The 17,487-nt window shown below is 45.7% G+C and overlaps 1 protein-coding gene across 4 annotated transcripts in view; it reads right to left on the bottom strand.

Moving 5' to 3' along the window:
* The window catches only part of ZNF185 (zinc finger protein 185 with LIM domain), a 67,431-nt gene that overhangs the window by 2,550 nt on the left and 47,394 nt on the right, over nucleotides 1-17,487 (bottom strand). For all 4 annotated transcript variants that reach the window (XM_065915207.1, XM_065915208.1, XM_065915205.1 and 1 more), the window contains 6 exons: nucleotides 12,471-12,662; nucleotides 9,959-10,069; nucleotides 8,852-8,932; nucleotides 6,777-6,848; nucleotides 5,653-5,755; nucleotides 881-979 (listed from right to left, as the gene is read on the bottom strand). In XM_065915207.1, coding sequence (XP_065771279.1) covers nucleotides 881-979; nucleotides 5,653-5,755; nucleotides 6,777-6,848; nucleotides 8,852-8,932; nucleotides 9,959-10,069; nucleotides 12,471-12,662 — 658 coding nt within the window. The remainder of the gene's footprint in view (nucleotides 1-880; nucleotides 980-5,652; nucleotides 5,756-6,776; nucleotides 6,849-8,851; nucleotides 8,933-9,958; nucleotides 10,070-12,470; nucleotides 12,663-17,487) is intronic.

Raw genomic sequence — 17,487 nt, forward strand, 5'->3', positions numbered from 1 at the left:
CCAATCCAATGAGCAGTCAGAGACTCTTGGGGAGGGCGACTACTCCAGGCATGGGAAGTGATAGTCCAGATCAATGTGTCTTCTGGAGAAAAGGTAGAACAGGCTCGTAGCTGGTAGAGGGCCTGGTTGCTACCCATTCCCATTGCCTTTAAGGGAGATACTCTGTCCTGTGCTTCTAGTTGAACAGGTGCTAAGGAGGATGGGCTGCCAGGATCACCAGGCCCCATGAAACTCAGACACTAGGGTCAATTCCACTAGTTTTTAGCATGCAAACCTGTGTTCAAGCAGAGTTGACAACGTGGACCAGAAGCTGCCCAAGCACCAGGACAGCACCATCACTTCCCACACATGCCCACTTATCCTGGCCTTTACCTGCTGCTGGTCCCCAGCTAAATATCTTGTTTTACTGACTATCTTGGCTGTTGAGTCCTGATCTGATGCTCTCTGAGCAATGCTGGAGGCAGCCCAGGGGACTGTGGCAGAGAAGCTGAATCTGAAGTCCTGGGTTGAGGTCCTGGTTGTGCCATCTACAAGCTAAGTGCTTCTCCATGTCCTTTTCCTTTTTAGGTCTTTACTTCCTTGTCCCCAGATGGGCCAATGACCTAGCAGGGCAGCTAGTGGGCTTAGCTGAGCTGCTGCATGGAAGGTGCTCCTTGAGAGGAAGAGACTGGGGCTTCTGCAGCTTGGAAATGTCCATGGGAAAGGTCTTCATCTGTACCACCTAAGACTTCAAAGTTTCACAGGGTATAGGGATACAAGGACTCAGGCCCCCTGAACACAAAGGCTAGGAGAGATAGCAGTGCCTCAGGTCAAGACTCAGGGAGACACTAGGGCACATTTCTTCCCCCTAGTAAATTTCCTGCTGCTTGGCAGCACCCACCTAGAACAGCTTCTCATAGCATTTCCCACAGTGGATGGTATCACGGTGAATGAAGATCTGATCCAGAAGTTCACCCATTGGTTTACTGCAAATCCCACACTGAAAGAGAAAACAAGCTAGAGGTCAACATATAAGTGCAGCAATCTCAATGAGTGGAGTGGGCAGGCACCAAGCTGATGTCACATCCTGGACTTTGAAGCAGACAATTTAAAACTGGCATAAACAGAGACAAAGCCCAAACAAAAACAAAAGCAACAGTAAAACAAAAACTAACAGGCAGAATGACCACACAGTCGTTAGGAGCCCAGGTTTCAGAATTGGGCCTGAGTTTGAGCCCTAAATCAACTGCTCGTTAGCTGGCTGAGCTTGGGTGAGTTACTGAGGCTCTTTTTCCTCATCTATCAGAGAGCCTTAATTGTGATGTTGAAAGTGAAAGGAAGGTGATATGAAGGCACAATGAAAGGGAAGGTGATTTCAGCAGTCCAGCCCCTCTGGCCTGCCTCTCCAAACAACTTCTAAAGGATGAAATGGCTATCCATCTGCTGCAGACCCTCCTGGTATTAGAGGTTAGAGCAGAGGGGCCTGCATACAGTCTCAAATAAGAGGAGACCAAGAATCCCCCTATGTCTGGGACTCCAGCTGTCTCCAGGCACACCCTGGACAAGCCTTCTGCTTCCAGCTGAAAGTAGTGGAGATCAACTGCTAGGATCCCTAAGTCCCTCTGCTCATTCTCATCCAGCACCTCTCTGACGTCTTTCTTCTTCTACCTTTCAGTTCCTGTCTCCTGGCCATTTTTTCACTGTATGAGCCCTCTGTCATTTTAGTTACTGTAGGCCCGGGCTTGAACCTCAACTTAGCCAATTAGTGGTGGTGATGCATTTAGAGGATAACCTCTTCTAACAGAAAAAAAAGAAAAAATCAACAGCCCCGACTTGCAACATGCCTCACTCTGTGGAGAACAAGGAGTCTAAAAGGCTGTTATGATGCTGTGGACATTAAGTGTCCTCTCTTTATTCCGAAACATAACAATACAAACTAGTGTTTTAAAATGTTATGTCAATCTGAAAGAGGTAAGATAAACCTCCGATAAAGGACAGTGACAGATGAATTTATACAGATGAACCTGAGCAGTGGAATGGCATTTCCTGGGAGGCTGCAGAGTACAACTTGGACAACATTCACTCTGATATTGGAGCCGGGATTTTGACCTTCAGTTCTGAGCAGCTCTGTGATCTTGTGAAAGTGATATCCTTTCTACCTCTGTGCTCACGGCCCCCAGGGGTGGATCTCAGGCACCCTGCCCACATTTTAGGAATTCCCCAAGAATACCAGGCCTCACTGTTTTGCCACAATTCTAAGTTTCCCTGCCCTGTGTGCAACCCAGTCAGGCAAGTTTAAAATTCCTGCCACTGTGGGCCTCCTCCTCCCATGCCTGCCAGCCTCCTGCTGGCCTCTTCTTTCTCATTCCCTCTGCACGCATGATGGATACCTGTTTAGCCATCTGGAAAATACCCCTGGATACGTCTTCATCTCTGACTCCAGACCCACCTCCCTCACAAAGCCTTCCCTGGATGCCCACCCACTCCAACTGTACCTTTCCTCCAACACTGGGCTCTGTGGGACCAAATGTGCCAAGAGTTGCTTAGGTAATTCTATTCTGTGTTTAACAGGGATGCTCTGTGATTAGGGTATATAAATAAAAGTTGAAAAAGCACTCTAGGATTTTTTATTTAACATTCTTTTCCTCTGTTAGCCAAGTTCTAATTATATAATATGGTATTATTAACTACAGACACTGTGCCATGTAGATCTCTAGAACTAACCCATCTTGCGTACCGGACACCCTATCCTTTGACCATCACCTCCCCATTTCACCTCCTCTCCAAGCTCCCAGTAACCACCATCCTACTCTCTCCTAAGGATTTTGCTATTTTAGATTCCTCGTATAAGTGGTACTAAGAAGTGTTTGCCCTTCTCTGTCTGGCTTACTTTGCTTAGCACAATGTCCTACAATTTCATCCATGTTGCTGCAAATGATAGAATTTCCTTCTGTCTGTAAAGGCTGGATCATATCCCATTTTAATGTATATACCACATTTTCTTTATCCATCAGTCACTGCACATTTAGATTTCTTCCATGGTTTGACTATCATCGACAACACTGCAGTGAACAGACAGTGCAGAGACTGCTTTGAGATCCTGATTTCAATTCCTTTGTGTATATACATAGAAGTGGGATTGCTGGATCATAGCATAGCCCTATTTCTAATATTATGCTTGACTTGGTGTCAGGATAATGCTTGCTTCATAAAATGAGTTTGGAAGTGTTCTTTCTTCTATTTTTGGAAGAGTTTAAGAAGGATTGGTATTATTTTTTCTTTAAATATTTGTTAGAATTGCCTGTGAAGACCTGGCCCTGAGTTCTTCTTTGTTGAGAGGTGCTTGGTTGCTGATTCAATCTGTTTATTATTGGTCTCTCCAAGCTTTCAATTTCTTCTTGGTTCCATCTTAGTATGTTGTATGTTTCTAGGAATGCATCCATTTCTTCCCAGTTATCCAACTTATTGGGATTTAATTATTGATAACAGTTTTTTCATAACTTTTCCCATAAGTCCAGGAATCAGGAAAACAATGTTTTTGCCAAACCACATGTCACAATCTCTCCCTGCACCTCTACTCCTGAGTCAATTCTGCATCCGCGCAGATGGAAGGGCTTCCAACCACCTAGCATTTTCTTCCTTTCCTCCAATGTACTGGGCCCCTCTCTACCTCAGCCACTACCCTGGATAGACTCTCTGTGGACCAGCAGCCTCAGCATTGTCTGGACTTCTTAGACAAGCCAATTCTCAGGTCCCACCCAGATGCACTGAGTTAGAAACCTTGCTGGGGCCCAGCACTCTGTCTTAAGAAGCCCTTCAGGGGATAGTGAAAGTGTGAATCACATACTCCAGTGTGAGAACTGCTGCTCTAGACCTCATCATAAGCAATAAGTCATTCGCCCCTCTCCTTGACTTCCATGTCCTCCAACTCACTTGGATAGTCTCTGCCATTGCCTCACTGTTATTGTTCCCTGAGCACAGACTAAATCGTGCTAAACCTGGTATAACCTCTGTCCCAGTAAATGCTAGTGTCCCTGTTTCACCTCTGTGGCTGAGCCTGGCTAGGGAACAACACACTACATGCTAACTGGTCTCCAAAGGAATGCATGAGTCCTCCCTTCAAACAGGCTCTGCAGGGCCCATCCACCCTCCTTGTCTCTGAGAAAATTTTCAAATCCTCCCCTTTCTTATCAAGAGTCCAACACTCCTCCCCATCCCTCAAAGGTAATCCTGTTTTCTCATTCACTGAGAAAAACAGAGGCAACTACTGAAGAAGTTCTTCATTCTTCTACCCACCAACCTGGGAACCTCTCCATAGTGACCCACAGATTCAGCCTTTTCTGTCCCTGCCATGTGTTCACTGGGACCCATCTTTCTCTCCTCCAGATGTGCATCAGGATCACCATCAGCATCTGTTTCTCCTGCATCATCAGTGTCTGCTTGCTACTCTTACCATTCCCATCAGCATAAACCTGTGCTTAGCACCTCTGCCCCACTGTCCACTTGCACTGCTCCCTTATAAAGCCAGCTCATCAGGAAAGTGTTGCAGAGTGACTCTGTCCATGCCCACATGAGCCCACTCCAGTCAGGCTTCTATCCCTATCACTCCACCAAAACTCTTCCAACTGAGGTCAACGACCACTATGCTGCAAATTTCAAGCACAGTCCTCAGGCTTCATCCCATTCGATCTCTCAGCAACCACTGACACTGGTGACCACTGGACTCTCTGGAGAAACTGTGTCACTTGGGGCATTACATTCTGTGTTACTTCTCATCCTCCTCTGTAGACCCCCTCCTCTTCCCAACCTCTAAACACTAGAAAGACACAAGGCTCAGCGTCAGCCCCCATCCTCACCTACCCACACCCTAGATGATTTCGTCAGCCCTGGCCTTTCCCTGGAACACAAACACACATATCCATATGACCACAGGTGCTCCCCATGTAGCTCTCCCTGAAATTTCACTCATCTACACCTCCCTGTTGCTCAAACCTGCTCCCCTCCAGTATTTCCCTTCACAGTAAAAGGCACCACCATCATTTCAGGTAATGGCTGGGCCCCAAACTTTGGAGTGTCCTTTGACTCTTCACATTTTTTCACACCCCACTGACTGCCAGCTCTATTTTCAAACAGTATCCCCAATCCAGCCACCATCTTGACATCTGCCATGCCAACTCCCTAATCAAGTGACTGTTTTGTTTTCTCTAGCTTCAGTCAGACCTTGTGTTTCTACCACCCAAACCCTCTAGTAGGTTCCAGCTTCATTTAGAATGAAATCTAAAGTCTCTCTGTGTCCTCCAACACCTACATGACCCAGTTCTTCGGCATCCTTGTGACTTTATCTCCTACCACTAATCTCTCACTCATGCTATTCAGGCCATGTGAGCTAAAATACTCCATGCTCCTGCCTCAAGGCCTTTGCACTTGTTGGCCCTCTGTTGGGAATAGTCTTTCCCCATAAGGCTGCTTTTGTTTCCCTCACAGTATTAAGCATATAGACTTGCCAACACTCATTAACTCCTTTAGACTTGAGCGCTCACACAGCTCCCACTTCTGCAAAGCCCTTGAGATGGAGCATGAGTATACAGAAATCAAGCCTTCTCCACTCTCCCTGAACCCAAAAGGAATCCCCAGCTCTGGATGATGTTCGGCAACACCACCCCTCTTTCTTACCTTAAAGCAATAGTCATGGCAGCAGATGCCAAGGTGTTCTAGGGTGATCTTTGGACAGTCTCGGATCTCCCGGTTGCAGTAAGTACAGATCCCTCCACTTGTTCTGGAAAATGAAAAAGAAGAATCCATGGTCAGGCTAGTATGCAGACTTCTGTGATGTGATACAGGCAGACTCTGTGCTTTGATGCAGGCGGCCTGACATCTTTACCTGTGGTGTGCAACTGGTCATATATAGCCTTGGGCCACACTGGACCTCAGCCCATTGTAGACCCTCACACTGTTTCCAGAAACCAGTCATATATCTTCACCCTACTCTCTATCATATGTGTGGGCACTGCAATGTGATTCTTATTTCAGGCAGCTTGCTTCTCCCTGTCCCCCTGCCAAACATATCTGCATGGTGGGCTTTTCCCCTCTAAAACAGGAAGACCCATGTCTTCTCCTACAGGAGACATGTCCTTATATGCCCTACCCAGCTCCCTGTCTTGATGGCCCTTCTCTTCATGCCTGGGACTACTGGGTCCTGCCTGGAATATCATAGGAACAGCAAGGATCCAAGGACTATCACAAAGTGAGTTTGGCTGTGAAGCCTGTTGGGACCTCATACTGAAGTCCTAGATACCGACTTGTAGATTGAGTATCTCCCCAGTTCCAGGATTTCTGCCTTTGTTTCTGGAGTCACCCCTGCTTTTCCCCCTCAGACAGAACTTGCTGAACATCCCTGCCTGCCCTGCTGCTGGCCCAGGGCTCAGTTTCTTGACACTGTTGCTAAAAAGACACCTGCCCTCATCACAGCTCTGCTCCTCCCTTGTATTTTATCACTGCCAGTTCCAGCTCACAGTTAGATGGCAGAGCAGTCAGGGCCCTGGGGTTCATCCTAGCTCTGTCACTGATTCACTGTGTTTGCCTTCTGGTCTTAGCTGGATTCAAAGGCTTTGGTTGCCACAAGTGTGACATCTGGATGAAGGAAGCATGCCCTATGCTGTGGTGTGACACATCACATCTGGAAATGGATCAGAAGTAGCAAAGCAGTAGACAAAAGCAAATGGATTTAATGGCTACATTTCCCTCAGCTGCTTCTCGTCTGTAGACCTGTGTGCTCCTTGGTAACACAGCAGACTTACTTCTCAGAGTACAGAGTACCATCATATGAGAGTTTCTTCTCCATGTTGCATGAGTCCTCATTGCTGCCAGTGCTGCAGGGAGTGTGATGGTAGAGAGGAGGGCAAAAAATGGGAGGCAGATTACTACTGCAGTCATTAGTGGACAATGCTTTTCTGATTAACCCTGTGGCCACAAGCTGAGACGTGATTGCCTGGCTTGCCATTGTCTGTTATGCTAAATGGTAGGGGAAGCTTTAAACTGGGTGCCACCAAGGCATAATTCTTGCAGAGAAGATCCCTTGCATTGGGGGCAAAGAAGACCTGCCATGATGAGGAAGATGACAAATGTGTGACTAGGATTCTGAAGGCTGTAACTGGCACTTTCACTGACCAGGGGGAAAGGACCATGGCTTTTCTCCCCACATATATGCCTGGGTTATAATGTGACAGTCACCAGGAGCCCACTCACAGCAGAAATCAGACACTAAGAATAGGAACAAAAAAGGAAGGAAACATTCCAACATAATACCTGTGCTTGAGTTACAGAGTGCGATTCAGGGTGGCTTTTTTCCTTTGTATGTCTTTATTTTTCAATAATATGACTTCTTATATAAAAACTAATGATTAAAAATTATTTCCAAGGAAGAAAAACTAGCTACAAGCTCTAGGACATGCTTTGGTGAAGCTTCCATTCTCATAGGAGCTGTGCGATGACCTCCTGAGGTAAGTGACCTGGCTACGGTCATGCTTGCAGTAAAAGGAGTGAACTAGAATTTCAGCCCAGCTTCTGATTTCTTTTGAGCACTAAGCTTATTTCTAAACCTCCTGCAATGTAAAGCAAAAGGGGAAAACACACTGAGCTACACAATTCTAAGTGCTCAATTAAACAAAGTACTGGTGGGACTTGAAGAAGAAATACCAGATTCATAGACAGTGTTCATAGAGGCAAAGATAGCTCTCTTGAGGGTGCTGGAGGTTTATAACAGTAAACAGTAGTTCTCATATCTCATAACAGTATTTCTCATATCAAAACCTCCCTGAAAAGTCTATAGAGACAGAAAATAGTGGTGGCCAAGGGCTGTGGCTGGTGGTGTGTGTGTCAGGCGGGGGGAGGGAGAGAGCTGCTAATAGGTGTGCATTTCTCTTTTTGGGTGATAAAAATTTCTGGAATTGGATAGCTGTGATGATCTCACATCATTGTGTATGTACCAAAAATGACTGGGCTGTACACTTTAAAGAGTGTGAATTTTATGAGATATGAATTATATTTCAAAAAAGCTACTTGGGAAAAATCATTCTAAGGAGTTACAAATGAAGAAACTGTGACCATCTTGCCCAAAATGACCCAACAAATGAGGGTTGAGTCTACTTGAACTTGATCCTCGTGCCCATGCTCATCATTCCACAGCAGCAGTGAAAGCTGGCCTGGGATCCCCAGAGGCCGAATCCTGAAATAAGGCCAGGATGTTCCTTTCTGTTACTAAAATCCTAACCCCAGAAGTGAGGGGATGTGTCATTTTTAAAAATTCCCAGGAGGACACTGTCTCAGTGTGGGTTAGTTTTTAGCTGAGGTGGCACAGAGGTAGACTTCAGTACAGCATCAGGAAGCAAGCAAAGAGAAGATGAGTGGAAAGTTATGCATGTATCTGTGTGAATACACACAGTCAAATGTGTGTTCAAATGAAGCAAACTGGCATGCTGGAAGGAGCATGGGATCTGAAGAGAGGAGCTCTGAGTTCTGGAAGGATGGAATTAACTAGATGGTTCTTAAGGGCCTCAACAGCTCTATCAAGAGTGATACTCTCAGTATTTCACAAAAAGAAAGCTTGTAGTCTACTGAGAAAGACAGGTAGAAATGGATGAGGCTGGAAGTGGAGCATAGGATGAAGTAATGATAAAAGTGGAGCACAAGACATCAAGTTAGGTAGAACAGCTGGAAAGGTATATCTTATCCATGGGCGATTAAATCATCCACCTATGCAATAAATGAAGGTACTCGGGCCATGTACTTAGTGAGGTACTGGGGATGCAGTAATGAGAACAACACAGGGCCTGGCAGGAGAAGGCCATGATATGAAAGATCTGGGACTTCTTACCTGCCATAGAATGAAGACAGTGGCTTCCTGGAAGATACCTCACCAGCATTCACATACTCCTTCACAAAGAGAATCCCTTTGCTGTAGAAAAAGCATAACAGAACAGAAAACTGGATACTGGAAGATTCCAGGGGACTGGGCCTGATCTAAAGCAGGATCCAGGGCAGGGAGAACCCCCATTTAGTGGACTTGGGCTGAAAGCAAAGTTCATGGGTATTGCCGGCTGTATGCAGATTTGATAGCGCTAGAAAGAGGCTCCCTACAGCCAGTGGTGGTACACTACCCTCCTGAGACTTCAGTCCAGTGGACTTTTTTTTTTCCAGTGGACTTTCTATCCTCCTCTCACCACATTTTGTTTCCCCTTTGTCTGGGACCACGGTTGCCTATAAGTCTCAATCCTAGATATTCAAATCTTCACCTGCAATCTAATCTCTCCTTTTTCTTCCTTCTCACTCAAGGAGTTCCAGAGGTCGAGAAGTTGCCTCACCCTGGACAAGCCACTGGCATTATTGAAAACAAGGTCTACTTCATGATAGACTCATAATGACCCCACATTTGGCCCCATTCCCATGCTCTGCATTCCAGCCTGCTGGCTTGATGGCAGTAGAGGCTCCTCTGATCTCTCCTACACATACACACACACACACACACACACACACACACACCCCTCACTCAGTCTCCTTGCAATGACCCCCTTCCTGAACTCTAACATGGCATGGGGGCCAGGAGCAGAGGTGAGGCAGTAGGTATGTGCCTCTTCTCACAACAGATAACATGAGAGAGACAGACAACATAGGCCCTGACCTCAGAGGTATTTCTTTGGCCTTTTCAAGCATGTTCCCCAAGAAACACTAGCAAGGTCCAAAGGGTAGCAGAGCCCTAGAAAGTGGCACATCAGCTTCTCACTGGGAGACTCCATTCAGGCCTCCACACAGGAGTTTATACTAGGGGAACCTGGGCCACACTTTGTGGCCCCTTGACCAACAGGCTGCTGGGAATTGCAGTAGGCACTAGAACTAATGTCAAGGAAGTAGCATGAGACAAAAGCTGAGTCTTTTAGCTCCAGGGAATAGCCCAAAGAACATCTCCCAGATGGTCTCTTCTTACCTGGTTGAGTTGGGCTCCAGTTCACTTGGGGAGGCTGGCATGTGAATAGGATGCTGCTCAGAAGGGGCAGGCCTGGGAACTGAGACCATACAGCCCGAGGGGTTTCTCATCCTGAAAGAAGTGGAGGGAGGGGCAAGTATGTCAACATTGAGAACTGATGTGTTGCAGTCACACAGGGTTATCAGGGGCTAATGCCAAAACTGCCATGTCAAGGAGTTTAAAAGAATGCCAATGTTTTTTAAACAAACCTTGAAGATCACTGAGCTTCTGTTCTTTGAGGCTCCTGAGATCAATGGGTAGAAGCACTCATTTTGTAAGTCAGAGGCAAGACCCCAACCTTCCAGCATGTGCCCATAACTACTCCTACAGCCAAGGGCCTTGGCCTGTGACTCACTTGGTTATAGCATAGCTATAGGGCTAGCACGAACTTGACAGACTCAGCCCCTTCCAGGAATGAGCTCCCTGCCCCCTTCCTCCAGTGAAGTCTCTGGAGAATACAAAGCTGAGGAAGAGAGGGACAAATTAATTTAGGCATCACCAAGGAAGAGATGTGGATGGACCTCATTCTGGAAGTCACCTGCCATAAGAAGAGGAAGAAAACTTATGGGTATAATGGTTTTTCTGAATCTCAACCCTTTGGTGTAACACACAACCCTTGGCCTGGAATTGGACCTCCTAGCCAGCTCACAAGGTGTTTTTCTGGCCAGGCCATTACTTGCTTTTATTCTGCCTGCTCCTGGATCAGCAGTCCCATACCAAAGGCTGCTGCAGCTGCCTGCCTATTCAGGGAATTCTTTTAGGTTCCATCCCTGAGCCTTCCCCATTTGTGCCATCACCTCATGTCAACTCCCTGTCTAACATCTTCAGCCCAGCTTTACGGGAACACACTGCCCTGGGTTAACTCTGACTTCTCTCCAACATGGTGCCACTCAGATAATGTCCTGAGTGTGGCTTCATCCACCTGCCCTAGCCTCTGGGCTACCACCCCTTTGCCAGAGAATCCAGTGCACAGGACTTCAACTAGTCTAAGAGTGGGGATTGTAGAGAACAATCATAATCTAGCACCTGCCCAGCTCCCAAGCCCCATCTTTAGGGACTATGTCATGTGCATCTGACCTCTCTAGCACATTTGCACATGACACCACCTTCTCCTCTGGGAAGCCCTTCCAGGGTACCTGCCTTCTCACCCCAGGCTGGGTGAGGTTCCCTGCCTCAGTGTGCCCAGTTACCCTGAGATAGTCCTATATCACTCTAGCACACAGGAATGCACCATGGAGACTGGAGGAAGTGGACTGGCTGGGAGGGGAAGCCCCGTGGGAACCTGGAAAGACAGGTGGGGGGATAAAGAACAGAACCAGACAGTGAAAAGAAGACTGAGTACAAGAGGAAGGAAACAGCATCCATTTCTGACTAAGCAGCTAGTAAGTGGCTGGCATCCATTTATCCACACCCAACACAATAGTTCAGGCGACAAAAGAGCTGAAGCATCAAGGAGACCTGAAGGATAAGATGAGCCAGTTTATCAAGAATGGAGAGGCTGCAGATATGACATGGTGATTAGCAACACAGGCCCTGGGCTGACTGTGTTTTAATCCCTATTAGGCCACTGTCTGGTTGGACAACTACTGGCTAGCTATTCAACCTACCTCTGCCTCAGTTTCTTATCTATAGGACAGATAATAATAGCACTTTTCCCATATGGTTGGTGTGAGAATTAAGTGAGTACACATAAAGCATCAGAAGGATGTCTGCACATTCTCAGCTTGAAGCAAATGCTAATGGTTATTACTGCTGTAATAGCAGTGGTGTAACTGCTGTAGTAGTTGGTCATTGGTTCACTGTGTGCTTCATGAGGGTGGGGATAGAGGGCTGGTCATTTTGTTTGTTACCTACAGCTGGCTCACATGGAGTATTCAGGTTCTTCTGTCCATGGAATACCCCAGGCAAGAATACTGGAGTGGGTTGCCATTCCCTTCTCCAGGGGATCTTCCCGACCCAGGGATTGCACCTAAGTCACTTATGCTGCAGGCAGATTCTTTACCATCTGAGCTACCAGGGAAGTCCATTTGTATATCATTTCCCAAACTTGTGGTCACTCTGGGGAAAGATCTTGGGGGAGCTAAGGAACATGGATATGCTGCCATGCAAGGCCATCCTGGTGGCTGTGGCAGTGGAAGAATTTATTCACATTATAGCACACTTTCCTCAGAAATCTTCCACCCCCACAAGTGGCAAAGGCACTCTATATCCCTCTGCCAACCCAGGTCTTCATGCTCCAAATGTCTGTCATGCTTTGTGTAACAGATTTGATGCTGTGGCTTCAAACTCAAGCCAACAGAGACCTGCCCCTGGAATGCTCATTGCTGGTCAGTTACACAAGGACTCCTAGCCAATCACACCTGCAGAAGGTAATGGGCATGACTAGTATATTAGGATTTGCTTTGGGATGTGGCCACTGACAAAACTCCAGTTCAGGCAGGCTAGCAGAAGCCTGGCACAGAGTAGCCCTTACCTGTTGGCCGGGCTGTCCACTTCCAGGCACTGCTCAGGATTTCTGGGGCTGCTCTGCTCTGAGGTACTGGGGTCTGTGCACTGCTGGGTGGGTACGGCTGGGTCTTGTTGATTATCTTGCAGGACTCCAGGCCTCCCCTGCCACGTCTCTCCCTCCTTGGTGACCACATTCTTCTCAAAAACAACCAAGGTGCTGAGGAAGAATGAATCCTTGGTCATCCACTGCACACCCATATCCCCTCCTGAGACCATAGCAGTCTCCTCTCCTGGGGAGGTGGGATTGGGGGGCACAGAAGAGCCTGGCATGGCCCCCACCTCAGGGAGCATTCATGTCCTCCTCAGGAGGACACCAGCACCACTGCTCCCCTCCCATTGCAAACACAGTCCCCAAGAACACCTGATGACTTCAGTTCAGTTCAGCCGCTCATTTGTGTCTGACTCTTTGTGACCCCATGGACTGCAGCACACCAGGTTTCTCTGTCCATCACCAACTCCTGGAGCTTACTCAAACTTATGTCCACGAAGTCAGTGGTGCCATTCAACCATCTCATCCTCTGTCATCCCCTTCTCCTCCTGCCTTCAATCTTTCCCAGCATCAGGGTCTTTTCCGATGAGTCAGTTTATCTCATCAGGTGGCCAAAGTATTGGAGTTTCAGCTTCAGCATCAGTCCTTCCAATGAACATTCAGGGCTGATTTCCTTTAGGATGGACTGGTTGGATCTCCTGCAGTCCAAGGGACTCTCAAGAGTCTTCTCCAGCACCACAGTTCAAAGCATCAACTCTTCAGCACTCAACATTCTGTATAGTCCAACTCTCACATCCATACATGACTACTGGAAATGACTACTGATGACCTCAATGATGTTTTAAAAGACAAAGACCTCTCTTAGCCGGAAACAGTGGCATTTCTGTCCCCTTCATCCTGTTGCCATGACTCCTTTCTCCAAATTTCCCCAGTCCCAGTTCACCTGTCCTGCTTAAAAAGTCCCAAGCCATCCTGTCTTCTACCCAGACCAGGGTGCTCAGAATGCCTGTGCACAAAATTCCAGCAGGGCACCAGCTCTCTGGCAAGAGGCTTCTCCCCTCAGCTGCTTTGGCTGGCTGTGTGTGTTAGCAGCTCAGCCATATCTGACTCCCTGTGACCCCATGAACTGTAGCCCGCCAGGCTTCTCTGTCTATGGAATTCTCCAGGCAAGAATACTGGAGTGGATTGCCATTCCTTTCTCCAGAGGATCTTCCTAACCCACAGAAGGAACTCTGGTGTCCTGCATCACATGTAGATTCTTTACTGTTTGAGCTACAGGGAAGTCCTGCTTTGGCTGGCGGGGGGCGGGGTGGGGCGGGTAGGGGGGCAAAGGAGTGGGAAGAGAATCATCAGGGCTTGCTACATTCTCAAACAGACTGATGATCCTGCAATGCGGGGGGGAAGGGCCAAGAAAACCAAGACGGCTGAGGACGCCCAACAGGTGATCCTTGCTTGCCATCTGCTGGCTAACATGGGCAAAGCCCAGAATAAGCCCTGCCTGAGCTGAGCATGCCCAGGACAGCCATTTTCTTTACTGATAGTCGTATTTCACGACGGACATCGCGGTCAGAGCTCTCGGCTTTTGAAAATGGCGGCTGTTGCAGGCTCACACCTGCCAAATTCCAGGGAGCATGAGCCCGAGGCACACGCACAGGCTCAGGTGCAGACGTACCGTTGTTGCCCATTTGTTAATCACAGTTAGGATCTCCTTGTCTTTTTTATTGCCAAGCAGTCACAGTTATTTTTAACGAAGTAATTGCATTTTCATTCCCCTACACACACATGAAAATTATGGGGTGAGGGTCTGCTTGCAGGTCACAAATTGCACTCAGGATGTAACTTCAACTACCCTTCCCATCCCCAGTCTGATCAAGTAGCTGCCACTACACTTCCCATCACTAAGTCTGCGGATGGAAGTGGGATAAAAGCAGAAGCATGGGCTAATAACTTAGACGGTCCATTTAAGGCAAACAAAAAGGTCTTTCTTAACTTCAAATACCCCACCCCACCCCAACTCCGCGGCTTCTCTACCCCCTGCAACAGCCAAGCTTCTTGAAAGAGCTGGGTGCACTAGCTCTTCTCGCTTCTTCATTCCCATCTCCCTGTCAACTCTCCACAGAAGCTACTATTGCTTCCCAATATCGCAAACTATCTGTGATGAAGGACTTCTCTTCCCCTAAGTGTCTAGGACAAATATGTTGCCTTCTAGGTCCTGCCCCCACTGGCGGGAAGCTCTCCCTGGACACAAAGCATAAAAACAACATGCTGAAAAACCTAATTGGAAATGCTCTAGATATTTTATCCAGGTAGATAACTGTTAAGATATCCCAAATGACTAGTTTCTCCTTGGTCCCTCACCCAAAATTTAGTCTACAGTCTCCATAAGATTATATATCAAGGCAAAAAAAATTTAAAGCCTCCTATATAAATATTAGCAGGAAGCTTTAGCCTTCATGTTGAGCAGGTGACATCAACTTGTCCCATCTGCCAGAAACAGAATTCTGATAAAAATATAAAGTGTGGCAAAAAGGAGAACCAGCTCTTATACAAACCAATGAGTCTTTAATTTGTGTTTATACCTGACACATGGCTGAAATTTTAGAATTCAAGACATAAGATCTCCATTTGAGTCTATCTGAACATTTATGTACATGTGTATGTTATATATGTGTAATATCTTTTTACTTGTGAATAGAATTACCAAGTAAATGTACAAGATCACTTATCCTTTATTCCAGTTGACTTAGGGATAAATAAACACTTATATAAATTAAATATTTCTAAAACTCATTAAAATTTTTCTAGTACTTTGAATGTACAGAAGAAAAAGTATTCTTTTATAAGAATTTTTTATAAACTAACATGAATTTTTAAAAAATTCAAGTTCAAAGAATTTAGGTAAATCCTTGGCAAACAAAGCTAGTCTAATATTGTTAATTTAATAAAAACAGCTGTCTTGTGAGTTGTATATTTGTATTTTATACTGTACAATATGCTTTATATTATATAAATTACATGAGAAGCACTAATCCAATAATAATAAATAATAATAATAACAATGCAAAGCATTTCCTAATTTTTATGAGTAAAATGTTAATTACATAAATATTTCAGAAACCATATAAAATTCTTAGAGATTTGTCAGTGCCCTCACTGTCCATGATATGCTTTTATTTCTCAGAATCCCAGTGCTGCCCTGCCTTGCCCAATATTAGAGAACAATGTTATCAATCACAATGTTATCAGTCATAATTTCAATTATTTTTAAAATGTTAATTTGGTTGCAATTTTACTTTTTAAAATTTAAATTCAGGTATTCTAAGTCAGTGGGTTTCTACTGGAAATTCTTACCACTTACCTATGGAGTTTTGTTAATATACATATGTTCAAGACCTTTTCCTTCATTGGCAATTTGATTTCATTCATCTCCTAAATCTCATGATTTTAAATATGTTCTTACTACCATGTCTGTTCCTTAACTGACTTGAAGCTTTCCCTTTTAAAGGGGGCATTGCAACTACTGCTGCTAAACTTTTGTTGGAACAAGTACTCCCTCATGAGGAATTCTGATTCTTTCAAGTAATTGAGGAATAAATTTCACCAGTTAAGTCATCCAAGAAATCAAAAGTCTTCCTCTATATCCCAAATTACATTGTCTTTATTATACTCAGGCATCGGAAATGACAGAGCTATATAATTATTCAGTTCAGTTCAGTCACTCAGTACTGTCTGACTCTTTGTGACCCCATGGACTACAGCACACCAGGCTTCCCTGTCTATCAACTCCAAGAGCTTGCTCAAACTCGTGTCCATCAAGTCAGTGATGCCATCCAACCATCTCATCCTCTGCCATCCCCTTCTCCTCCTGCCTTCAATCCTTTCCAGCATCTGGGTCTTTTCCAATGAGCCAGTTCATCTCATCAGGTGGCCCAAGTATTAGAGCCTCAGTTCAGCATCAGTCCTTCCAATGAATATTCAGGACTGATTTCCTTTAGGATGGACTGGTTTGATCTCCTTGCAGTCCAAGGGACTCTCAAGAGTCTTCTCCAACACCACAGTTCAAAAGCATCAATACTTCAGCGCTCAGCTTTCCTTATAGTTCAACTCTCACATCCACAGATGACTACTGGAAAAATAATAGCTTTGACTAAACAGACTTTGTCAGCAAAATAATGCCTCTGCTTTTCAATATGCTGTCTAGGTTGGTCATAGATTTCTTCCAAGGAGCAAGCATCTTTTAATTTCATGGCTGCAGTCACCATCTGCAGTGATTTGTAGCCCCACAAAATAAACTCTCTCACTGTTTCCATCATTTCCCTATCTATTTGCCATGAAGTGATGGAACCAGATGCCATGATCTTAGCTTTTTGAATGTTGAGTTTTAAGCCAGCTTTTTCACTCTCCTCTTTCACTTTCATCAAGAAGCTCTTTGGTTCCTCTTCCCTTTCTGCCATAATGGTGGTGTCATCTGTGTATCTGAGATTATTGGTATTTCTCCCGGCAGTCTTGCTTTGAGATAGTGCTTCATCCAGTCCGGCACTTCGCATGATGTATTCTGCATATAAGTTAAATAAGCAGAGTGACAATATACGGCCTTGATGTACTCCTTTCCCAATTTGGAACCAGTCTGTTGTTCCATGTCCGGTTCTAACTGTTGCTTCCTGACCTGCGTACAGATTTCTTAGGAGGCAGGTAAGGTGGTCTGGTATTCCCATCTCTTGAAGAATTTTCAACAATTTGTTGTGATCCACACAGTCAAAGGCTTTGGCATAGTCAAAGCAGAAGTAGATACTTTTCTGGAACTCTCTTGCTTGTTCGATGATCCAACAGATGGTGGCAATTTGATCTCTGGTTCCTCTGCCTTTTCTAAATCCAGCTTGAACATCTGGAAGTTCATAGTTCACATACTATCAAAATCTGACTTGGAGAATTTTGAGCATTACTTCGCTAGCGCGTGAGATGTGTGCAACTGTGCGGTAGGTTGGACATTCTT

This window comes from Muntiacus reevesi, chromosome X (genome assembly GCF_963930625.1).
Source record: "Muntiacus reevesi chromosome X, mMunRee1.1, whole genome shotgun sequence".
NCBI lineage: Eukaryota > Metazoa > Chordata > Mammalia > Artiodactyla > Cervidae > Muntiacus > Muntiacus reevesi.